Here is a 26,094-nt window from a genome sequence, read left to right as displayed (position 1 = left end):
AAAATTCTTCCCTTATCCAGAGATCTGACAAATAAATTACCCCATGCTGCCCTTTGCTATCACCCTTTATAACTAAATCAATTACCCATTTTGTTCTTATCTTGGTGTACAGTGTGAGATGTTGGTCTATACCAAGTATTTCCCAAACTTATTTTCCAGCTTTCCCTGCACGTTTTTTTTAATCAAATAGTGAGTTCTCCTTAGAAAAGTGTGGATCTTTGGATTTATCAAATAGTAGATTACTAAAGTCATTTACTCAATGTGTATTGTATACCTAATCTATTCTACTGACCCACAATATAGTTCTTAGCCAGTTCCAGACTGGTTTGATGATTTCCATTTTATAATATTTCATTAATTCCCTTAATAATCTTGACCTTTTGATATTCTGGATGAATTTTCTCATTATTTTTCTAGTTCTATTGAATAGTTTCTTTGGTAGTTTGGCATTGACACAATAAGCAAATTAATTTAGGTAAAATTAGCCTACCATGAGCAATTAATATCTTTCTAATTGTTCATTTCTGACTTCGTGAAAAGTGTTTTGAAGTTGGGTTCATATAATTCCTGGGTTTGGTTTTGTCAGGTAGACTCCAAAATATTTTAGAGAAACTCCAAATCATGATGGACAGTCTATGTCTTGCTGCTGGACTTTGTTGCTACTATACAGAAATCTTATGATTTATGTGGGTTTATTTTATAACCTGCAACTTTGCTAAAGATATTATTTCAATTAGTTTTTTAGTTAATTCTTTAGGATTCTGTAAGCATACCAGCATATCATCTGCAAAGAGTGATCTATTCTTATTCCTTCAATTTCTTTTTCCCTCATTGCTTTTAGCTAGCATTTCTAGCACAATATTGAAAAAGATTGGTGATAATAAGCACCATTGATTCACCCCTGATTTCATTAGGAAGACTTCTAACATCCCTTTTATAGATAAGGCTTGCTGATGGTTTTAGATAGGTACTACTTACTATTTTAAGGAAAGCTACACTTATTCCTATACTTTCTAGGGCTTTTAAAGAAACGAATGCTGTAGTTTGTCAAAAACTTTTTCTGTTATCTATTGAAATAATCAAATGATTTCTGTTGGTTTTGACATTCATATGGTCAATTATGTTGATGGTTTTCCTAATATTGAACCATCCCTGTATTTCTAATATAACCCCCACCAGGTCATAGTATATGACTCTTGAAATTGCTAATATTTCTTTAAAAATTTTTTGCATCAATATTCCTTAAAAAATTGATCTATAGTTTTTTCCTCTGCTTTTGTTCTTACTTATTTAGGTATCAGCACCATATTTGTATTATAAAAAGAATTTGGAAGTATTCTTTGACTCTTTTTCTAAATAGTTTATATAGTATTGGAATTCATTGTTCTTTATTTAGCAGGATTTACTTGTGTATATATTTGATCCTGGGATTTTTTTTTAGGGAGTTCATTGATGGCTTGTTCAATTTCTTTCTCTAGAAAAAGTTATTTAAATATTTTATTTCTTCTTTCATTAATCTGGGTAATTTATATTTTCGTAAATATCTATTCCACTTAGATTGCCAGATTTATTGGGATATTGAGCAAATAGCTTTTTATGATTGTTTTAATTTCATCTTTTTTAATGGTCAATTCACCCTTTTCCTTTTTCTAATTTGGTTTTCTTTCTTTTAAATTAAATTAGCTATAATATTTTCTTTTATTTTTTAAATAAAATCAGCTTCTAGTTTTCTCAAAAAAATTTTTTTCAATCATTGGTTTTCTTTCAGTTTTATTAATAGCTCCTTTGATTTTCAGGATTTCTAATTTGCTGTTTAACTGGAAATTTTTAATATGTCCTTTTTCTAGTTTTTTTTTTTTGGTTGCATACCTAATTCATTGATCTCTTTCTCGATTTTAATAATGTAAGCATTTAGAAATATAAATTTACCCTTAAGTACTTCTTTGGCTATATTCCATAAATTATGGTATATTGTCTCATTGTCAGTCTCTATTATTGACTGTTTCTATGATTTGTTTTTTGATCCATCATTCTTTAAGATTAGATTATTTAGTTTCCAATTTATTTTTAATCTAGTATTCCATAACCCTTTATTGAATGTCATTTTTATTGCATTATGAACTAAAAGGGATGCATTTAATAATTTTGTTTTTCAGTATTGGTTATGAAATTTTTAATTCCCTAATAGATGGTCAATTTTTGTGCATGTACCACCAAGAAAAAATATATTTATTTCTATTACCATTCAATTTTCTCCAGAGGTCTATCATATCTAACTTTTCTAAAATTCTATCACTTCTTTAACTTTTTTCTCATTTATTATATTTTATTTTTTTTTAGGTTTTTGCAAGGCAGATGGGGTTAAGTGGCTTGCCCAAGGCCACACAGCTAGGTAATTATTAAGTGTCTGAGACTGGATTTGAACCCAGGTACTCTTGACTCCAAAGCCAGTGCTTTATCCACTGTGCCACCTAGCCGCCCCTCTCATTTATTTTTTGACTAGATTTATCCAGTTTTAAAAGAAGCAATTTGAGGTTTTCCACTAGCATTTTTTTTTTCCTTTAAAAATTTAGATGCTATGCTATTTGGTGCAAATGTATTGATATTACTTCATTATCTATATTTTGTCCTTGTTCAGTTATTTCAGTAGTGTCTAACTCCTGATGATCCTTTTGTAGTTTTCTTCACAAAGAAAGATTTGCCATTTCCTTTTCCAACTCATTTTGCCAAAGAGGAAACTGAGACAAACAGGGTTAAGTGACTAGCCCAGGATCACACAGTTAGTAATGCCAAGTGTTTGAATTTGAACTTAGGTCCTCTTGATTCCAGAGTTGGTGCTTTATCCATATCACTACCTAACTACCCTGGAAGATGAGTCTTCTTGATTCCAGGTTCAGTATTCTATCCACTGAGCCATCTATGGTACCTTTTAGCAAAATATAGTTTTCCTGCCACAGTCTTATAACCAGTGCTGCACAGGATCTTCTGCAATCTCCTTCTGACTCTTTTCCAAGCCCTTTACCACCCATGGGCTGAGATCTCTACAAGGGACATTGCTCCAGTCCCAGATGATTCAGTCACCCCCAAAGGCTGCTACTGGGGTGCTGAGGCATGGCCTGCTTGGGCACAGCCTGCACTTGACTGGGCTTCATTTTCACCCTAGTGAAACAAATCTTTCTTGCCAACCTTTAAAGTTGTCTTGGGCCATAAAATCGTTTCGCTTCACTCTCATTGGTTCTGTCACTCTAGAATTCATTTTAAGGTGTCATTTTAATATTGTTTGGAATGGAATTTGGGAGAGCTCATGTGAATCCCTGCCTTTACACCACCATCTAACCATTTTTTTTAACCTCTCTGAGCCTCACTTTCTTCATCCATAAAAAGAATTTTAAAATAGTAGACATTTAAAACTTAACTATGTGATCTTGAGCAAGTCACTTAACCTCATTGCCATGCAAAACAAACAAAAATAGTAGTACCTATCTTTCACTGTTTTTTTATAAGACTCAGATGAGATGATATATACTTTGTAAACCTTAAAACTATTATTTACCAATTATGTACATAGTAATAGAAGAATTGCCAAAGGAACATGTGAGATTCTTGAGTCTGGTTTGTTGAGGTAATAAATCATGTGCTTTTTCCCCCTTTGGAACAATATTGGCTAGTTTCAGAAAGACCATGTTCCAGATTCCTTAGTATTATATCTTTGACTTTTAGCTAAAATTTGATAGCATGAATGTACAAATGAATAAAACATTAAGGTAATATGCTAAGTTCTGGTAATAGAAATAGAAAAGTAAGCAGTTCTTGCTCTCATGAAGTTTACATTCTAATGGTGTAGACCACACCTGGAATGCATCAGCAAAGGGAATGGTGATGCTTCTTCTTTACTGTCAGTTCCACTGATGAAATCTATGGATATTTCCAATGAGTAAAAAATCAACATTTTTCTGATAATGAACTATTTAACTGTGCCAAGAAACTTGGTAGCAAAAACTTTCTTTTCTGTGTCTTCTGTAGCTATAGAAAGGAAACATGGAAAGGAACCTAGAAACATAGCCAAGACAAATTATGTTGTGATAAGCACTAAAATGTTCCAGTTAAAATTAACTTTGATGTTGGCATGATCAAAATCCACTTAATCCTCCTGATTTCATCATTGAAAGATATGTTAAGTGGGGCCCAGGTTCTCAAAGACTATGCCAGCAGAGAACAGTTGTAAATGCTTCAAGTATCAACACAGAAAAGGACTACATGTCAATCAGCCAAGGCCCAGTTAGTTTAGCTCTTTAGCAAAAAATTAGCCACAAGTTAATAACTTTTTTTGGCCACAGTAATTCCTGAGACCCATTACTCAGGTGTAGAGGAATTGCCACCTGTCAGTGGGGAAAATGCCAATTGGGATCCTATCACAAATCTCCTTAAGTACTTAGAATTCACACACACACACACACACACACACACATACAGTTATAGTTTATTAAATATTTTTCTCCCAACAATCTTGTGAGATAGGTATCACAAATATTAGTATATTTATTTTACAAAAGAGGAAATTGAAGTCCAAAAAGAGCTTTGCCTATGGTCACAAACTGAGTAACTGTCAGTCTCCTGTCTCCAAGTTCAAGGGTATTTTTACTATATCATCAAGCATACTGATGTATAGCATCCCTTTGGGCTCCTCCTGGAATCTGAGCTCAAGGTACTTTGCTGACAGATGACTTACCTGGGTTCAAAGGATTATGTGGATTATGTTATTTTAATTATAGTTGAAGAGCTCCCACCAATGTGTTCCCCTGTAATAGTCATAGGACAGGAACAACTATCTCAAGTCAAAGTCATCAAGTAATATTTGTAGAGCACTTTGAAAAAGAACTTATTACTAAATGGAATAGCAAAAAACAAAGTATACTCTTAATAAATTTGGAATATACTCTCCTAAAGCTACATAAAGTGTTAGTGGGAAGAGTTGATATATGTAGTAGTGAATGACATGGGGCACATGGAGCCAAGGCCTATGTGAGATAAGGCAATACTGCCTCCTTTCCTGTACAGTTGCTAGGACCCTCATACTATTTTCCAGATTATAATATTACAGTTGCTTCATGTTGCTTAACTGCTTGGCTACACTCACCTCTAGTTTTTGGTTCAGTTGACATCCTGGACTGCAGTCTAAGATTACTAAGCACTTTCAGAAAGATCTGGAGCTAGTCAGATATGAACTACTTCTTCAGGATAGCTAACTATAATGCTTTAATGTTTGCAAAGTACCTTACTTGCTGTCTCATTTGAGTCTTTCTATCACTCTGTGAAGTAGTTGCTATTTTTATTGGTGAGGAAACTGAGGCAGGCATAGATTCAGTAACTTCTCTTGGGATCAAATGTTAGGGGATATCCCAAGAGGCTCTGAGGGGAGATCCAGAGGGGCTCTAGGAAACCTCTCCTGAGAGGCTCTTGGGACTCTGGTCCAGATGATTCTATGAGGGAACTCAGACAGAAACAACTTGTTCCAAACAAGTTTTTTATTGTTGAAGAAAAGCAAAAGTGGAGTTAAAAAGCAGAATGTTGCTAATTGACTATTTGGGGACTTCTGCCAAATAGTACGATTATTGGAGATTCCTGTTCTTTGGTTCCCAAGAATGGAGGGAAGGACCCTTAACTGTGATAGATAAGAAAAGAAGGTCTGAGCTCTATGCCAGGTTTTCCAGTCCTCAAAAAAAAGCTTCTATGGGTGCTTTTCTATCAGGGGCCCCTCATACACAAAGCCCAGGTTTTGCTGCAATTTCAGTTAACCTTATCAACAATATTAGGTAAAACTTCAGACTAAACAAAATTACTGATTATTGATTCACTTACTATATACTCTTTTTAAAAAAAATTCTCCACTTTTATCCCTTGCCCACAAGAATGAATGAATGAATGAATGAATGAATGAATGGAGAAAAAGTACAGAGGAAGTCCATGCCTACTTCTAGTTCTGGGTGGAATTTCTGTTGACTTTTCTGACCTCTCATACAGCTGAGGCACTCAAGGATCTCAAGCGGGCACTGGAGGGATCTGCTCCTTATTGATCTCCATTCACGGGAGGGGGAAGGGGATGGGGATGGGGATAGGGAAGGGGAAGGGGAAGGGGAAGGGGAAAGGGAAGGGGAAAGGGAAGGGGAAGGGGAGGGGAAGGGGAAGGGGAAGGGGAGGGGGAAGGGGAAGGGGAAAGGGAAGGGAAGGAAAGGGGAAGGGGAAAGGGAAAGGGAAGGGAAGGGGGAAGGGAAGGGGAAGGGGAAAGGGAAGGGAAGGGGAAGGGGAAGGGGGAAGGGAAGGGAAGGGAAGGGGAAAGGGAAAGGGAAAGGGAAGGGAAGGGAAGGGGAAAGGGAAAGGGGAAGGGGAAGGGGAAGGGGAAAGGGAAAGGGAAGGGGAAGGGGAAAGGGAAGGGGAAGGGGAAGGGGAAGGGGAAGGGGAAGGGGAAGGGGAAGGGTTTCTCTGATCACTGGCTCGGCAGCTGCGATGGGAAGACGCGCTGTGGGCAGAGTGCGGAGGCTCGGCCGAGTGTGAGGAGCGCGGCGGGGAGGCCCGGGCTCTCCTGGCACCTCTCCTGGCACCTCTCCTGGCAGGCTGCCCCCTTCGCGAGGAGACCTCGGAGGAATTCCCGCCAGGAGTGGACTGGCTGGTGAGCAGACGCGGCCTCGCGCCGGACGTCCCTCGCTTTGGCTTTAGGTAAGGATCTGGTACTCGAGGAGACAAGTCTTTCTGCGACGAGTCACCCGGCATTAAGCCCGGAGGACCTGGGTTCAAGTGCTGCCCGCGTGACCTTGGCTCAGCCCCTTCACTAGCCCCGGCTTCAGTTTTTTCATCCTTAACAAGGAGTGGGCGGGGGTCCCTTCCGGCTCCAACCCCCCCCCCCCGGGCCGCCGCCGCGGGGCCCCCGGCCGGGTCCCAGCATCCCCCGCAGCGGCGCCGTCACGTGATAACTCCCGACCCGCCGCGGGCCCGAGCTGCCGAGGGCGGGGGGAGGCGGGGGAGGCGCGGGGAGGCGCGGCCGCCCCGCCCCCACCGGCCCTGCAGGAACGCGCGGCAGCGCGGGAGGCCCCGCGCCCTGTCCGGGCCGCGATGCTGCGGGGCCGGCGCTGAGGTGAGCCCGCCGCCGCGGGGGGTGCCGGGAGCAGGCCCGAGGGGCCGCGGGCGGGGCTGGAAGCGCTGCCCCCCCCGGGGGCCCGGGGTAGGGGCGGGGAGGAGGGGACCCCGCAGACCCTGTCTGCCTTCTCTCTGTCTCTGAACTTCGGCGCCTGTCTCTGTGTAGCTGTTTGTCTCTGTGTGCTTGTGTCGTCTCTCTGTCTCTGCCTGTGCTGTCTCTGTCTCTGCTTGTGCTGTCTCTGTCTCTGCCTGTGCTGTCTCTGTCACTGTCTCTGCTTGTGCTGTCTCTGTCTCTGCCCGTGTTGTCTCTGTCTCTGCTTGTGCTGTCTCTGTCTCTGCCTGTGCTGTCTGTCTCTGTCTCTGCCTGTGCTGTCTCTGTCTCTGCCTGTGCTGTCTCTGCCTGTGCTGTCTCTGCTTGTGCTGTCTCTCTGTCTCTGCTCGGTTTGTCTCTCTATGTCTCTGTGCTGTCTCTGTCTCTGTCTCTGCCTGTGCTGTCTCTGTCTCTGCCTGTGCTGTCTGTCTCTGTCTCTGCCTGTGCTGTCTCTGTCTCTGCCTGTGCTGTCTCTGTCTCTGCCTGTGCTGTCTCTGTCTCTGCCTGTGCTGTCTGTCTCTGTCTCTGCCTGTGCTGTCTCTGTCTCTGTCTCTGCTTGTGTTGTCTCTGTCTCTGCCTGTGCTGTCTGTCTCTGTCTCTGCTTGTGTTGTCTCTGTCTCTGCTTGTGTTGTCTCTGTCTCTGCCTGTGCTGTCTCTGCTTGTGCTGTCTCTCTGTCTCTGCTCGGTTTGTCTCTCTGTGTCTCTGTGCTGTCTCTGTCTCTGCTTGTGCTGTCTCTCTGTCTCTGCTCGGTTTGTCTCTCTGTGTCTCTGTGCTGTCTCTGTCTCTGTCTCTGCTTGTGTTGTCTCTGTCTCTGCCTGTGCTGTCTCTGCTTGTGCTGTCTCTGCTTGTGCTGTCTCTGTCTCTGTGTTTTCTCTGTCTCTGCTTGTGCTGTCTCTGCTTGTGCTGTCTCTCTGTCTCTGCTCGGTTTGTCTCTCTGTGTCTCTGTGCTGTCTCTGTCTCTGTCTCTGCTTGTGTTGTCTCTCTGTCTCTGCTCGGTTTGTCTCTCTGTGTCTCTGTGCTGTCTCTGTCTCTGTCTGTGTGTTTTCTCTGTCTCTGCCTGTGCTGTCTCTGCTTGTGCTGTCTCTGTCTCTGTCTCTGTGTTTTCTCTGTCTCTGCTTGTGCTGTCTCTCTGTCTCTGCTCGGTTTGTCTCTCTGTGTCTCTGTGCTGTCTCTGTCTCTGTCTCTGCTTGTGTTGTCTCTCTGTCTCTGCTCGGTTTGTCTCTCTGTGTCTCTGTGCTGTCTCTGTCTCTGTCTCTGTGTTTTCTCTGTCTCTGCCTGTGCTGTCTCTGCTTGTGCTGTCTCTGCCTGTGCTGTCTCTGTCTCTGCCTGTGCTGTCTCTGTCTCTGCTTGTGCTGTCTCTGTCTCTGCTCGGTTTGTCTCTCTGTGTCTCTGTGCTGTCTCTGTCTCTGTCTCTGTGTTTTCTCTGTCTCTGCTTGTGCTGTCTCTCTGTCTCTGCTCGGTTTGTCTCTCTGTGTCTCTGTGCTGTCTCTGTCTCTGTCTCTGCTTGTGTTGTCTCTGTCTCTGCCTGTGCTGTCTCTGCCTGTGCTGTCTCTGCTTGTGCTGTCTCTGTCTCTCTGTCTCTGTGTTTTCTCTGTCTCTGCTTGTGCTGTCTCTGCTTGTGCTGTCTCTCTGTCTCTGCTCGGTTTGTCTCTCTGTGTCTCTGTGCTGTCTCTGTCTCTGTCTCTGCTTGTGTTGTCTCTCTGTCTCTGCTCGGTTTGTCTCTCTGTGTCTCTGTGCTGTCTCTGTCTCTGTCTGTGTGTTTTCTCTGTCTCTGCCTGTGCTGTCTCTGCTTGTGCTGTCTCTGTCTCTGTCTGTGTTTTCTCTGTCTCTGCTTGTGCTGTCTCTCTGTCTCTGCTCGGTTTGTCTCTCTGTGTCTCTGTGCTGTCTCTGTCTCTGTCTCTGCTTGTGTTGTCTCTGTCTCTGCCTGTGCTGTCTCTGCTTGTGCTGTCTCTGCCTGTGCTGTCTCTGTCTCTGCCTGTGCTGTCTCTGTCTCTGCCTGTGCTGTCTCTGCTTGTGCTGTCTCTGCCTGTGCTGTCTCTGTCTCTGCCTGTGCTGTCTCTGTCTCTGCTTGTGTTGTCTCTGTCTCTGCCTGTGCTGTCTCTGCTTGTGCTGTCTCTGTCTCTGCTTGTGCTGTCTCTCTGTCTCTGCTCGGTTTGTCTCTCTGTGTCTCTGTGCTGTCTCTGTCTCTGTCTCTGTGTTTTCTCTGTCTCTGCTTGTGCTGTCTCTCTGTCTCTGCTCGGTTTGTCTCTCTGTGTCTCTGTGCTGTCTCTGTCTCTGTCTCTGCTTGTGTTGTCTCTGTCTCTGCCTGTGCTGTCTCTGCTTGTGCTGTCTCTGCTTGTGCTGTCTCTGTCTCTGTGTTTTCTCTGTCTCTGCTTGTGCTGTCTCTGCTTGTGCTGTCTCTCTGTCTCTGCCCGGTTTGTCTCTCTGTGTCTCTGTGCTGTCTCTGTCTCTGTCTCTGCTTGTGTTGTCTCTATCTCTGCCTGTGCTGTCTCTGCTTGTGCTGTCTCTGCCTCTGCTTGTGTTGTCTCTGCTTGTGCTGTCTCTGTCTCTGTCTCTGCTTGTGCTGTCTCTGCCTCTGCTTGTGTTGTCTCTGCTTGTGCTGTCTCTGTCTCTGTCTCTGCTTGTGCTGTCTGTCTCTGCTCGGTTTGTCTCTCTATGTCTCTGTGCTGTCTCTGTCTCTGCCTGTGCTGTCTCTGTCTCTGCTTGTGTTGTCCCTCTGTCTCTGCTTGTGTTGTCTCTCTGTCTCTGCTTGTGCTGTCTCTGTCTCTGAACTTCTTCTGTGCTGCTGTAGCCTTCTCTTTTTGTAGGTCTCTGTGTACTTGCGTTATCTCTCTGTCTCTGTGTGTCTCTCCATGCCTCTGTCTCTGCCTGTCGTGGTGTTTCTGTTGTGTTGTTTGTGTCTCTGTTTCTCTGTGCCTGTGTCTCTGTCTCTCTCTCTGACCCCCTCTGTCGTCCCGTGCCTCCCCATCTCCTTGAGCTTCTCTGTCTCGGTCCTTAGTGCGCCTGTCGTGTGTGCCTGTAAGCTGGTCTCCCTCCTCTCTGCCTCCGTCTCTGTCTGGCTTTACCCTGTGTGTCTGGATCTCTGAGTCTCTTTCCTGCCCCCCCCCCCCCTTCTCTATGTCAGTCTCTGTGTTCCTATCTGTAATTCAGTCTTAAACTCTCTCTGATTGTCTCTGTCTTTCTGTGCCTGTCTGTCAGTGTCTCTGATTCTCCCTGCTTGTTTCTCTGTCTGTGTATGTCTCCCCATCCTTGTGCATCTTCATCTCTGTCTACGCTAGTCTCTATATTTCCCTGTCTCGGCCTCTTCCTATTTCTGTGCATCTGTTTCTCTTTCAGCTAGCATATGTTTTTGATTTGCTAAGTTTCTTTGTCTCTTGTTCTCTAGGTCTGTCTTTGCATCTGTATTTCTCTAACTGTGAGTCTCTTGGTGTGATTTTGTCTGGAGATGTGTCTGTACTTTTGCTTGTGTACCAATGTGGACAGATACTTTACACATATTTTAGATGGTCAGGTCAGTCAGGAATGTATGCTCGAACTTTGTATGAAGAAGCTAGTAATGCCTAGATGGAAGAAGACTGTCTTCCTATTTTAATTTCTATTCTCAGATTTTCATGGAATGTTCTGAGATTGAAACAAAATTTGTGTAATTCTTTGAATTTCAATGGAAAAAGAACTTATTTGAATAGCTGTTTCTTTTCTACTATACTTCTCTGTCTCCCTGAGGAGGTCATGATTTGACTCTATAAGGAGAACCCAAGGCAGAAAAACCTAAGTGCAGAAGGCATATAGAATAGAGGGTTCATTTATTCATTGGCCAAATATAGAAGTTCTTCCAAAGGTGGTGATTGTGGTGACCTAACTTGTTTTGCTTTTTTATTGTTTCATCTAATGGAGTCCCTTAGGTCTTTAAAAGAAGATTGAAATTCCATTCACAGAGTAATTCACAGAGCACATGGGACTTTTTGATGACTGGCTATCTTATTTTTTCTTTTAAACTTGTATTTTTGTGTTGTGTTTTCAGGTTTTTGTTCTTTATGATGGTGTTTACAAATAATTTTTGTGTAGCATATGTGAATTAATTGAACAGGAAAACTTAGAATTATAGACTTTTAAAATGGTTAAAAAGTATTGGTGAATTTAGGATTCTAGATTTAGAACTGGAGGGGACCTTAAAGACCATGAAATTTTACCCCCTCATTTTTCAGATGAGCTTCATCTTATAGCCCAGGAATTCTTAACCTTCCTTATTTCAGACTCCTGGTTGAAATCTAATCCTTTTAAAAATGCATAAAATAAAATACATGTTACAAAATAAACTGTACTGAAATATATTTATCAAAATTATATTTTCTTAAGTTGATGGACCCCAAGTTAAGAAGCTCTATCTAATTTAAACCCTTCATTTTTCAGTAAGGAATTGTGGCCATAGAATTTAATTGATCTTTGCAAAGTCACAGATAAACTAGATGGAAATTAGAACTAGAACCCAAGTCTTATAACTCCCAATCAGATTCTCTTTCCACTTTTCTAAATAATCTCCAAAATATGTTTTAAGATTATTTTAGTTTTGCATTTGGCTTTTGGGTCACCAAAGTATGTAATGAAAAAATAGGTTAAATAAGTTTTGGTTACTGTCCTTAAGGAACTAATACACACAAACTGAGAAATGTAATATAAATTAGAATATGATTACATAAGAGGAACATAAAAGTGCTATGAGATCATGTAGGGGAGAGATCACTTCAACTGGGTGTTGGGGGAGATGAGGGGAATTGGGGAAGATTTAAGAGCTGGCATTTGACCTTGGTCCTGAATGATAGGTAGGGGACATTTCAGGAAAAGGGAATTTCATAAAAGAAAGGCCCAGAGAAAGTGAAGCTAGACTCCATTTAGGAGTTATCCTGTGATTTAGTTTGGTTAAGACAGTAGTGCCCCTAGGGAGAGGATTGAGAGAGATAAGAGCCACAGCTGGAGGTCCTTGAGTACCAGACTAAGGAATTTAAATTTTGTTCAGTAGCTATAGGGTACGCCAGTGAAGGTTTCTTGACATTGTACAAAATATCTAGTAAAGAAGTTTATATTTTACACGCTGTCTACCCAGAACATTTTCTCTAATAACAGAGATGAGGAAGTCATCCTGATGGCTCCAGTTCTTGTTGTAAATGACAAAGTTTATTTTGTTCATATGGGAGCCTGCCTGGTAACAGAAGTAGATGTACTCTGATTGGCTAATCAATGAAAATGCATTCCTTTTTCTTTCCACCCCCAGAATGTTTGGTGAGTGGGAACAAAATTCTGCAAGATTTTATTCTTTAATATTGCAGAGAACCACTTAATTTCAGTAAGCACTCATTATACAATATGCTTATTATTGAAGGAAACACCAAAATAAATAAGATCTGGCCCTTACATTAAGGATTTTGCTACAATCTGGAGAGATAATATGTAACCAGGTCATATATGAAGTTTGAAGAAAGTTAATGATGTGCTTCTTATATATGAAGAAGGCACAACACCTAAGTGCTTTGGTGAAATTGTTAAAAACCTGTGATTCAATTCAGGTGTGAAAATAATATGAAAGGGACAACGCCTTTTAAAAGAATAACAGAACAATAGGATATTAGAATGGAAAGATTTTTTTTAACGAATTGATGAATACCTCAAAGATCATCTGTTATGTGTTGTCTGTCTCTTGGTCACCCCATGATTGCTTTGACTGCCATGCAGACCACATTTGTTGATATTCAAGATACATACAATATTTGATTTGACCATGGAAAACTACCTAAACTGTACATGCTAGTTAAAACTTAAATAGAATAAGAATGGCTTTTTATTTCAGCTTCTCTTTGTTTTTTTACATTTTTTTAAAAAATTAAAATTTAATATTTTTCCAATTGCTTGTAAAGATAGTTTTCAATTTTCATTTTTTTGTGAGATTTTAAGCTCTGAATTTTTCTCCCTATCTCCCTTTCCTCTCCCTTCCCCATGACAGAGCAATCTGATATAGGCTATACATGTACAATCATGTTAAATATATTAGTCATGCTATGAAAAAAGAATCAGAATAAGAGAGAAAAACATACCACAAATTTTAAAAAGTGAAAATAGCATGCTTTGGGTTTGCATTCAGGCTAGTTCTTTCTCTGGATATGGATGGCATTTTCAAGTCTCTTAGAACTGTCCCAGATCATTGACTTATTGAAGAACTCTTTTTCATAGTTGTTCATCATATTATGTTGCTATTAAAGCATACAATGATCTACTTCTTCTGACTTCACTCAACATCAGTTCATATGTCTTTCCAAATTTCCCATTCTTTGCCACCATGAAAAGAGCTGCTATGAATGTCTTTAAATATGTGGTTCCATTTCCCTTTTTTTTATGATCTCTTTTAGATACAGATCTAATAATGGCTAGATCAATGGCCAGTTTTATGGCCCTTTGAATTAGAGTTATTTCAGCTTCTCTTGATGGAGTTTCATAAAAAGAGCACATTTAGTCCAACTCCTTTCTTTTCTAGATGAAGAGACCAAGGAATGTTCAATTCTGATGTGAATAGTGTCACAGTTAATAGCTGCTAAGGATTTAAAAAATCCTGTTTTCTTGATTCCTAATACTTTTCTTTAAATATATATGTGTGTGTATACATATATACACACATGTGAATATATACATGCATACATATACTTGTCAATGTCATATATATCTCACATATGGTATCTATCTTTCCTGCTTCATTCACAATATTAAATTTAGGTCTGTTAAAGGCATCCCAAGACAGACAACATAGGTTTGAATGTACAAGAATTAAAATACTATGTGTTAAAGACAGAAAAATGAAGCATCATTTGCTCACTGGATACAAGAGTGTGTGTATGTGTGTGCGCACACACACACACACACACACACACACAGAAACTGCTTTCTCTGGGGGGAGCTTCATCTTATTTTTTTCTAATTTTGTTACTTTTCTTTAAATTATTCTGTTTAGCTATTGCAATATTAGTATTGCAGTACTTTACAAAAGTAAAGAGTTGTGGGGAGGGGAAGAGTAAGTAAAGGTTAGGTTTGGAAGGAAAACGAGATATTTGGAAAGAATGTCAGGGATAATGAAATAATGAAGGAGACATAAAAAGCAAAGGAATTGAAAAAACACTCAGCCTATTTGTGTGTTTTGTGTTTGTTTATTCACTTGACAGGGCAAATTAATTTGGGCCCAGAAGGCAAGAAATTAGAGCAAACTAGAATGAAGTCAGACTATTGATGTCAGATGTCAGACCAGAATAATGTCAGAAGCTGAGTATAATATATAATATATATAATATATAATATATAATAAATATTGTATACCTGAGTTTTTTTAATAAATAGAAAATCCAAACTTGAATATAATTAATTCTGTACTGTGATAGTCAGTGTCAGATGGTCACTTTTGATAGCTGTTTGGGGGGGAGAGAGGGGTAAATGGCTAAATCACTGAGGACAAGTAGTTTGGAGCTTGCTTTAAACAAACTAGGTCCCTTCCATCCTTGTGATAAGGCTATTTTTATCACTAAAAATACAGATTTCACATTTTGTTCTCTTAGATTATATTCCTTTCTTACATAAGAAATTATAGAATTTAGAGCAGGAAAGGCCTTAGAGATCATCCTATCCAAATTTGTAGATGAGGAGCCTGGAGGTCAAAAGTAAAGTAACTTGTCCAGGATCACACAGGTAGTCGATGAGCTGGGATTTAATCCCTGGTTTTGTGGTTACCAACCCACTGAGTTTTTTTTTTCCTCTAACAGTTCATTGTAAGTTCAGAAATAAGAAAAATGTCTCTAGAGAGATAAAAATAATATAAAAGCACTAAAGAATGTGAACCTTTAAAGTGGAAGTAAGTAAATCTTGGGGGAGGGAGACTGTTTCTGCTTTCAGCAGAGATGAGTTCTTCTAGATCTTGAGACTTCTGTGTGTCAGTTGTAGTTGTTTGTCTTATATTCTTTTGTTGTTTGTTTTTATTTTTTGTTTGAGAGACAATTGAGGTTAAGTAATTTGCTCAGGGCCGCATAGCTACTATGTGTCATATATCTGAGTCAAGATTTGAACTTAGAGACTCCTGACTAAAAGACTGGTGCTCTATTTGTCCTTTGTTCTAGAAGAGAACCAGTGACATTGGTAGGGAGATATCTTGACTTGCAAGTGAACTAGATTTAAGTGAGGCAGCAATGTGTAGGTCATCAGCCTCACTCTCTCCTCCAGAGACATCAGAGTTCAATGGCAAGATCTAAGTCAGGACAACAGGTGATGGATGACTCCAGATGCAACTTTGCTTAAGTACTTAAGTGTATTTACATTTTGGGGGGATATTATTCATAAGTTGTAGTGGTAACTTTAAAAAAAATAAAAGCATCAATAAAACAACTAAAAGAGATAAAAAAACAAAGTATACCAAAAATAGGGCAGAGGGAGGGTGTCAAAGAGAATCAGAGGAACAGAGAGAAATAGATTTACAAGAGTCAGAGATAGAAAGAAAAAGACCATGTTAGAAACAGATTGAGACTGTGAGTCAGTCAAAATCAGAGAAAGATCAAACTATGACCATATGTTTAAGAATGTTCCTAAAATGAAAATAAAAAGAGGAAATATGTCACCCAACATAGCTGAGAAGTGTCATTATAAGGACTGTGTCAAAATCACTGATCTGACACTACATTTGTCACTCCATGAGACAAAGCACAAATCATGAATTCATGAGAGTTTGTACTGTTCTCAACTTGTGAATGCCACTGAAAATGGTGTGAATAGAATGATCCTACCCTTGGGTCTTATTCTGATGACCCATATTGGTATGGACTTGCCAAGGCTAGACCAACTGAAGCATATGGTCTGGCAAATACCTGCAATACTCTCCTCCTCACCTCTTCTCCCAGCTTCTCTCAGATCTCAGTTAAAATCTTAATTTCCTCAAGACATTTTTATCCCCATCAGTGCCTTCCCTTGGAGACTGCCCCAATTTAAGCTGTAGTTATATACCATTATTTTTATGTTGTTTCCCTCATTAGACTGTGAGCAACTAGAGTGCTGGGACCATGGGCTTTTTTGTTTGTTTGTTTTTGTATCCCAATATTTAGCCACAATCAGTACTTGTTGATCTAACATCAGAAAACTGGTTATGTGGGGATGGATTTTTTTGGGGGGGGGGGGCTATAGTAATTTAGAAAGATCACATGATAAGGCATGGAGGTGATTGTAAACAATATTGGCAGGGAGGGGGTTATCCATACCAAGTAAGTATATCCCTGGATCAGTGGCAAAGATAATTGTTCTAACCAAGAGACAATTTGTATTGTAAAATTTGTCAGAGAGCTTTTTGACTAGCTTCTTGAGCTTCACCACATCATACATAAGATTCCCAATAATGAAACATTCATTCTATATGAATTTCTAATGAAAATCATTCACCTCCATATTTACTCTGTTCCCATCAATCTAAGTAGAATGTCAGAGAAATTCTTTGATTTTAAAACCAGTTGTGAGAGCCCTTTGTTTCCAAGATCTTCAGGGTAATGAAAATGAGAGGAAATCACTAAGCAAGAACCATGTCATAGAAAGGGAAATGGAAGTACAGAGAAAAGCAGGAGATATAAAGTGATAGGGCCACTGAATCTGGAGTCAGAGCCCTCAGTTCATTTCTACTTTGCATTTTCTTTAGTTATATGACTTTGGAGATGTTATTAACTTCTTTATCTTCAGTTACCTCTTTCGCAAAATCTAATTGTCTATTTTTTTCATCTTTTAACAAATTTAATTAATTTATTTTGAAATTTACAATTTCCTTCAATCTTGCTTCCCTCCCCCCACCCCACCCCCCACAGAAGGCAGTCTGTTAGTCTTTACATTGTTTCCATGGTATACATTGATATAAGTTGAATGTGATGAGAGAGAAATCATATCCTTAAGGGAAAAGAAAGTATAAGAGATAATAAAATTACATAAAAAGGTAATAGGTTTTTTTTTTAATTGAAGGTAATAGTCTTTGGTCTTTGTTCAAACTCCACAATTCTTTTCTCTGGATACAGATGATATTCTACATCACAGATGTCCCTAAATTGTCCCTGATTGTTGCACTGATGGAATGAGCAAGTCCATTAAGATTGTTCATCACCCTCATGCTCTTCTCGGTCAGCATCAGTTCATGCAAATCTTTCCAGGCTTCCTTGAATTCCTATCCCTCCTGGTTTCTAATAGAACAATAGTATTCCATAATGTACATATACCACAATTTGCTGAACTATTTCCAATTGAAGGACATTCACTTAGTTTCCAATTCTTTGCCACCACAAACAGAGCCGCTATGAATATTTATGTACAAATGATGTTTTTACCCTTTTTCATGTTCTTTTAAGGGTACAGAACCAGTAGTAGTATTGCTGGATCAAAGGGTATGCACATTTTTATTGTCCTTTGGACGTAATTCCAAATTGCTCTCCAGAAAAGTTGGATTAGTTCACAGTTCCACCAACAATATATTAATGTCCCAGATTTCCCACATCCCTTCCAACATTGGTCATTGTCATATTGGCCAGTCTGAGATGTGTGAAGTGGTACCTCAGAGATGCTTTAATTTGCATTTCTGTAATAGGTAGTGATTGGAAAATCTAATTGTCTATTATAGTTATCCCTTTCCCCTAATTTCTCACATCCTTCTTTTCCTTTCTATTCCCATTGGGACTTAGCTTAAGGCTTCATTGCTTTTCCCATTAACTACTTCTTGTAATAATCTCCCAATTACCTTTTCTGACCTCCATCTCCACAGTCCATCCAATCCAACATGACCAAAGAAACTTTCCATATTTGGAGCTCAGTGTGAATCATTCCTCTCCTTAAAAACCTTCAGTTACTCCCCATTGCCTGAAGAATAAAATCCAGGCTTCTTTTGTTCAACATTAAACAGCATTGACTTTTTTTTGATGATTTTAGAATTTATTTTAAAGTTAAATACAAAATAAGAAAAAATTGTCATGTACACAGCAGAACATGAGATTCAATATAAAACAAAAATTTCCATTTAAAGAAAAGCTATATATAAAAAAGACTAAACATTGTTTTCAAAGCTTCTCAGCTTTTCTTTGCTTCCTTGATTTTCTTTTGTTCACTGAAGTGCACTTTTTACTTAATTTTTTCCCTCTTCAACCCCACAAAGAAGGCCACCATTAAATAGGGCTATATATAGATATAGATATAGATATCTAGATATAGATATATATAAGATATCTATAAACATATACATGCATACACATGTATGTAAGACTTTGCTTATTTCTACTTGTCATCTGTTTCTGTGAAGGTGAATAGCATCTTCCTTCATAAGTCCAGGTTTTTCTATGTTTTTTCCTAAATCAACCAACTCATTATTTCCTATACCAGAGCAATATTCAAACCCAGTCACAGCTGATCTAAGAGATTGTCTATAAAAGTTCCCTCATTTCCCACCCCTTTTATGGTTTGTAATTTCTCCAGCTAGAAGCTTTACTTTATTTGAATGAAGAGCATTCAGTTCGACTTGATTTAGCATTTCTTTCAAGTATAGGGAGCTGAGTTTCTGCAGGGATTTCCATAACCAGGTAACGCTTTTTTTTCGTCCTTCATGTTTTCCCCCTACCTTTTGCCATGGGAGCTTTTGAGCTGTGGAATTAAGAATAAAGGAGTGGCCAGGATATGTCTCCTAGGGATCCTGTATGTGGAGTCTGATGCTAGTGAAGAGTTTGAAAAACAACAGCCAGCATTTGCTCACTGTGAGGGTATAAGAAATACTGAAGTGTAGCCAGAGCTGATTACATTTTCCTTAAGTTCCCCAAGGGTCTTCTAGCCAAGGGCTTTAAGTTTAGAGTCTAACCTCTCTCTGGAACTGCATGCTTTCAGATCCCCTGGAGTACCTCAACTATAATGGAGAAAGACATCGGGTATTCTCCAGGGGGCTGTTGACAAGCTTGGGAATCTAACTGGGTGAGTCATAAACGACCTTTCCCAAAAGAAGATGGTGTAATTTATACACAACAGGGAATATAAGATCTCCCCCTCCTTCAATGCAGGAATTGCCTATTTAAAGATATTTAATTTATATTGCTATCTTTTGTTTTTATATATCATCTTTCTTTTTTTAAATATCGTTCTCCCTTACTTAGTGAAGCATCTATATTAAAAAAATTAGGAAAAAATGCGTCTCTGCAAAACAAACATATCAACCAGATCTTATATCTATGTAAAAAAGAAAGTAAAGTACATTTCCTCATCTTTTCTTTGGGGAAAAGCTTGGTCATTATAGTTACATTCTGTTTCACAAGGTTTTTTTTATTATTCTTTCCATTTGTATTGTTTTAATTATTGTTTACCCTATTTTCCTAAGTCTTCTTCATTTTGCATTAATTCATATGACTAACCATGTTTTTCTGAATTCTCCATATTTGTGTTTCTTATGAAACAGTAATATTCAATTCCATTCATGTATCATAATTTGTTTGGCCATTTGATGGTCATTTGTTTCTAATTCTTTATCACAAAGTGATATCCAATTTATGAACAAATTGTGTTTCAAAATCTTTTTGTAATTTGGTTTATAACTTTGAATATATTTCTTCATGGAAACAGTATTTTAAATGCTTAGGTTCCCAGGGCAAGTCACAAAAACATATAGCTGAAGTGTGGTATTAGTATTACTAATACCTTTCTGGAAAATCTGTCCATCAATTTTACCTTTTTAAAAAATGATGAGAGCTAAGAAAGAGGGAGGAGGCAGAAGGCCTCCTACAGACAAAAACATGTCACTAAAGTGCATACATCTTACTTATAAAAGAACCCCTCAGAAATTTAAAACTTCTTCCCCCCCACGTTATTCTATTATAATTGAATCCAAATCCTTAGATGATTATAAGTAGGAAAGGAGATGCTACAGAAGAGAGATAGTAGAGTGATAGATTGAAAGTTTGAAGATCAAGGTTCTTGTCTTCCCTTTACTATTTTCTCACAGTGTTACTTAGGCCAACTTATATTATCTCTCTGTACCTCAGTTTCCTAATTTGTAAATTGATTGTGTTGAGCTGTATGAATTTGAAGATTCTTTCTAAAAACCCTGGTTACAACTTGACAGCAAAAGAAGACAAGAGAAACTATAAAAAGCAATAAGAAAGACAGCAATTTGGAATTGTATTGTAAGAGCAAGGAGTCCTATATTCGTCATTAGAACTTGTAAGGTAAATGCTGGTAAATTGGTGATAGTACGTAAGAGACAAGCTGGCCCAACTAGCCTTCTGGATGTTCCTTTTGCTCAGTGTCCCATCTTCTGACTGCTTTTCAGAGACTGTCACATATCCCCAGAATCTCTCACCACCACCATGTTCTCCTTAGAATACCCGGCTTCCTTCCTAACTCATCTCAGCTCAGGTATTACTGTCTAATTGAAGCCTTGCCTGATCTTTGGGGAGTGCTCTCTTCTTCCTTAAGTGCCTTTGTATTGACTTATCCTTATATATTTTGTGTCTTCCCAGTAGAATATGTAAGATTTAAACTCTAAGAGAGCAGAGACTGTTTTCCTTACATATAAATGTTTAAGAAATGTTTAATTTTTGAATGAATTATATTAGTGAATTTTTGACCTTTTGTACTTGGAATTTAGCTCTAACAGACAATCTCAGAATTTATCAAATATGGCCCATGCTACCAAGTGAGTTTATCTATGTTTTTAGGTTTAGTACTCACAGTATTTAAATAATATATAAAGGCTCTAGAATTAATATTTGTTGTTTAGTTAGTAGTCACTGGTCTCAAGTTGTCAATCTTTTTTCCCTAAACTCAAACCATCCTTAAAGTCTTGATGTAAATAAGTCAATCAGCAAGCATTTGTTAAAAATCCCATATGACAGACATTAAAGATGCAATACAGAAAGGCAAAAACAATTCCTGCCCTTAAGTAGTTCATTTTCTAACAATAGCAATAATAATCTCTAGACAATATGCAAAGAATTGTGTACAGGCAAGATATGTACACTGTAAATGGAAGATACTCATAGGTAAAAAAGGACTAGAAACAACAGTACTCTGGGAAAGTCTCCTTCAGAAGGGAGGATTTGAGCTTAATCTTGAAGGAATCCAGGGAAGCTAAGAGACTGAAGCGAAGAAGGAAAGCACACCAGCCTTTGGGACAAGAATCAATTGTGAATAGACCAATTGTAAAGTACATTGGGAAGGGTTTTAAATGTCAAACAGAGGAATAGATGTTTGATCCTGGAGGTGATAGGGAGCCAATGAAATTTGTTGAGTAGGAAGGTCACATGATCAAACCTGCACTTTAGAAAGATCACTTTCACAGCTGAGTGGAGAATGGATTGGACTAAAGGCAGATTTAAGACTGGAATACTAATTACTATTGCAGTAGTTAACGTTGGTGATGAGACCTGCTCAAAAGTGGCAATTGTGCGAGTAGAAAGAAGATAATCGGGGCAGCTAGGTGCCGTAGCGGATAAAGCACCGGCCCTGGAGTCTGGAGTACCTGGGTTCAAATCCGGTCTCAGACACTTGATAATTACCTAGCTGTGTGGCTTTGGGCAAGCCACTTAACCCCATTTGCCTTGCAAAAAAAAGGTAAATGGGGTTAAGTGGCTTGCCCAAAGCCACACAGCTAGGTAATTATCAAGTGTTTGAGGCCGGATTTGAACCCAGGTACTCCTGACTCCAGGGCTGGTGCTTTATCCACTGAGCCACCTAGCTGCTCGCACAAAAATATCTTAAAAAAAAAAAAAAAGATGACTAGTACAAGAGATGTCATAAAAGTGGAAACAGCAGAACTTGTCAATTGATTAAATATTTGAGGGTGAGTAATGAATGAGGGGAGCTTGAGTGACAGGGAGGAATGATGGTATTTTAGACAGTAAGTGGAAAATTGAAAAGAGGAAGGATTTTGGAGAAAAGTTCCATTTTGAATATGTATATGGGACATCATTTTGAGATGTTCAAAATTCAACCAGTGGTGATGAGTTGAAACTAATCACACACATAAAAATACTAGTTGAACCTATGAGAACTGGAGAGGAGAAAGAGTCCTAGCATAGAATCTTAGGGCAAGTCCAGAAAGATCCAGCAAAGGAGATTGAGGAGAACCAGGAGAGAGCAGTATCGTGATTACTTAGAGAAGAGAAAGCAACCAAAAGGAGATAACTTTTCAATGTTTTTTATATTCTACTTCATATTTGTTTAATGTTTTGGAATCTATTATCTTTAATGAAATTATGGTCATTTTCTTTTTGTCTTTATCAGATTTTAGATTTGAGACCTTATTGGTCTACTTAAATTATCTATTCCTTTTTTTTGTTCTATTTGGTAATTTATATTTTTGCAAGCATTCATATATTTTATTTGTTTCCAAAATCACTCATATATAGCTGTGCATTCTATTCTCTAATTATATTCTTTTGTTCTGTAGCTTTTGTATATTCTTCATTTTCATTTCTAATTTTGTTGGTTCTCTGCCCTCTTTAGATTAAATTTGCTAATGAATGTGTTGATTTTATTGACTGTCAAAAACCCTTCAGCACTTGGATATATATTAGTGAAGTTATTTAATCTTTTTTATTATATTATATTATATTACTATTCTCACATTTATTATCTATATTAATATATATCTATATATTAATTATTATATTATATATTATATTATATATTTATATATATATCTATATATCTATATTATCTACTTACTTATTTTCTTTTTTCTAATGTCTTTAATTATAGACTTAGTTATTAGCTTTTTTCTCTTCGTTTAAATTAGTGTTCTTGTTAGTGCAAACATACCTTTAAAAATATACAGTTTCATATATACGCCATAGGTTTAAATATATATATATATAGTTTCTGTAGGGGGTGGGGGAGAGAAGCAAGATTAGGGGAAAATTTGTAAAATCAAAATAAATAAAATCTCCCTAAGATATATATATATATATATATATATATATATATATACATATATATATATATATATATATATATATATAGTGTCACATAAATCCCATAGGTTTTTTTTAAAGTTATATTAGTATTTTCTTGTAAATATCCTGCTGTCATTTTTCTAATTTCTTCTTTTCTTTATTATTTAACAAAAATTATTGTTTAAAAGATTATTTTTAGTTTCATGAATACTTGTGCTGTTCATTCATGTTATTTATTTCTATTTTTAGTCCATGGTGATCTTAAATTAGAGCATGTAGTATTTCTATGTCTTTCAATTTATCTAGGGCTTCTTTATGATTAAGTATGTGATTCTAAGATTTTCATTTGCATGTGAAAAAGTCCATTTTCTGCATCTGTCATTTAAATTCTTCTCTAATTATCTCTAGCTTATTAAATGTACAATTCAAATCAATACTTTTTTGTTAATCTTTTTGCTAGATTTGCCACATTTTAATAAAGGTGTATTAAAACCACCAATATTCCATATGTTCACTTATTTCTTCTTCTAGTACTATTAACTTTAAAAAAAATTTTTTTATTAGGTTGGGTTTTTTTTTTGCAAGACAAATGGGGTTAATTGGCTTGCCCAAGGCCATACAGCTAGGTAATTATTAAGTGTCTGAGGTCAGATTTGAACTCAGGTACTCCTGACTCCAGGGCCGGTGCTGTATCCACTGCACCACTTAGCCTCCTCTCCTATTAACTTTTTTTTTTATGAAAACCCCTATATTCCAGTCAAACTGTTCCATAAAACACCATGTTCCATCACCCCTCCCTCCTTCCATTCCTTTCACAGGTGTGTTCCTGTGCCTCACTACATTACATTCCTTTCTTACATCTATTTTTTAACACTCTTAGCTGCGGTGTCACCTTCTATGTGAAACCTTTTCTGATTCCCCCAATTATTAGTACTTATTCTCTCCTTCCTAAATTTACTTTGTTTTTACTTTTTTATTTTGCTTTTTAATAAAAAAATTTTTTTAATTGATGAGCATTTATTTTTTCTCCTCTACTGAAAAAAAAAAGAAAAACAAAATCTTTCTAACAAATATCCAAATATCCAAGCAAAAGAAAATTGAAGGCACTTAATAGATATTAATTAATTGTATGATGACTTTCCATATGATTGGAGAATGGAAGATGACACTCTAAATTTTTGGTGACTATACTAATTAGCTATTATCATAATCTACTGCCCTCTTTACTATTCAGAGACTGGTTAGTCTTTAATAAAAACAAAACAATTTTAGCTTTTCTTTGTGTCTTCCTCCATCATCACAGGTCCATAACCTCCTAGCTTAAGTGACAATTTTGAACAATATAATGGCCCTTAGTTTTCTGCTTTAAAGATCTTCTAGGAACCAGAGTGAATAAGACTTGATTTTTTTGCCATTTTGTTTAAAAATATTTTTTTTACTATTTTATAAAGTCTTCACATTGGAAGGGACCTTGGAATTTGTTAACCTGAGGTCTGTGAACTTTTTTCCTTTAACTGTATTTTGATAGCTATATTTTGACATAGTTGTTTTATTTTATGTATCTTGAATGGGCATTCACAGATTTTACCAGATTGCCAAAGAGGTCCATGACACACAAAAAAGTTGAGAATCCCTTTCCTAGATTAACCTCTCACATAATGCAGAAATCCCTGGTGGATTGTCATCCAGCCTCTCCCTGGACACCTTTAATGTTGTGGAAATCACTACCTCAGGAAGCAATCAGTCACTTTATTGGACAGCTCCAGTTGTAAGAAAGTTCTTTATTTTGAACCGAAAAGTTTCTGTCCATTGGGCTCTCTTTCTGCTGTCTGGGTAGAATTAGAGTTAGGATCTCCTCAACTTCCCTACTTTATAAATATAGAAACTGCAGCTCATAGAAGTTAACTGTCTTGTTCAAGTTTACCCAGGTTAAAAGTGAAAGTGAGGTTTTGAATTTTGGCTTTTGACTCCAAATCTAGTGCTCCTTTCATTGTGCCACACTGCCTCCAGGCAGTTCTCTTTTTTCACATGTTAGCCCTTCACACATGTGAGACAACTCTTCTGTCTCTCTTCAGTCTTCTTTTCTTTAGAATAAACATCCCCAGATACTTAAATTGTATTTCATATGATTTAGTTTCAAAAGCCTTCATTACCTGATTGACTTCCTGAATAAATTATTACTTGTCAATGCCCTTTCTTAAAATTTGATGCCCATTATTGCTGAGTTGCGTCCAACTGGCTTCTTTCTGGTCACTGGCTAGGTTTCACTTAAAGCAGCCTAAGACTGTTTGCTTTTTTTTTTTAATTTAATCATTATTATTATTATTATTGTGCTGCTGGTTCATTTGTGGCTAACTGGAATCATCAGATCTTGGGTTTTGGGGTTTTGTTTTTGCAAGGCAATGAGGTTAAGTAACTTGCCCAAGGTCACACAGCTAGGTAATTATTAAGCCTCTTAAGACCTAGAATTATCAGATCTTGATATGCATTTTTGCTAAATCAAATCCTTGGCCTATACCATTGATTTAAAAAAAATTAATTGCAAAATGCTTAAATGCTTAAAAATCTGTTTGACTGCTTCTTCTACCAGTGCAGAAAACAACCCCTTACCTTGGTTACATGAACTGTGTGGTTAAAGAAACTCATCATCTCCTAATGATGAGCTTCTTTGAATTTAGCTAAGCTATTTTTGATACAATAGACTATTGCCAGATCTGTACTCATAACTTTTCCAGGTTGGTAGGACTTGATAGAGCTAACCTCACTCATATGACTTCCAAGGATGTGTAGTCACTTTCATATCATGATGAACCATAAGGGTAGGACTTTGTGGAAATAGGACCCTTTTTTTTAGGTTTTTTCAAGGCAAATGGGGTTAAGTGGCTTGCTCAAGGTCACACAGC

The 26,094-nt window shown here is 38.0% G+C and overlaps 2 protein-coding genes across 7 annotated transcripts in view; one reads left to right on the top strand and one right to left on the bottom strand.

Moving 5' to 3' along the window:
- LOC141500706 (perilipin-3-like) overlaps nucleotides 1-6,130 on the bottom strand; it is a 31,330-nt gene extending 25,200 nt beyond the window's left edge. For all 3 annotated transcript variants that reach the window (XM_074204105.1, XM_074204104.1, XM_074204106.1), the window contains exon 1: nucleotides 6,011-6,130. Coding sequence is in view for 2 of the 3 variants with exons in the window: in XM_074204104.1 (XP_074060205.1) it covers nucleotides 6,011-6,017 (7 nt within the window). In the remaining variant the exon portion in view is untranslated. The remainder of the gene's footprint in view (nucleotides 1-6,010) is intronic.
- Nucleotides 6,131-7,057: 927 nt separating this feature from the next.
- The window catches only part of FBXO10 (F-box protein 10), a 99,333-nt gene continuing 80,296 nt past the window's right edge, over nucleotides 7,058-26,094 (top strand). For 3 of the 4 annotated variants that reach the window (XM_074207608.1, XM_074207607.1, XM_074207605.1), the window contains exon 1: nucleotides 7,058-7,129. The gene's annotated coding sequence lies outside the window, so the exon portion shown is untranslated. Of the gene's footprint in view, nucleotides 7,130-18,474; nucleotides 19,218-26,094 lie in introns of those variants that run through there. The other variant, XM_074207606.1, reaches the window with a different exon arrangement.

The sequence above is a fragment of the Macrotis lagotis genome, chromosome X (assembly GCF_037893015.1).
Source record: "Macrotis lagotis isolate mMagLag1 chromosome X, bilby.v1.9.chrom.fasta, whole genome shotgun sequence".
In the NCBI taxonomy this organism is placed as follows: domain Eukaryota; kingdom Metazoa; phylum Chordata; class Mammalia; order Peramelemorphia; family Peramelidae; genus Macrotis; species Macrotis lagotis.
The sequence above is the reverse complement of the archived record's forward strand: the minus strand, read 5'-3'. Positions and strand labels throughout refer to the sequence as shown.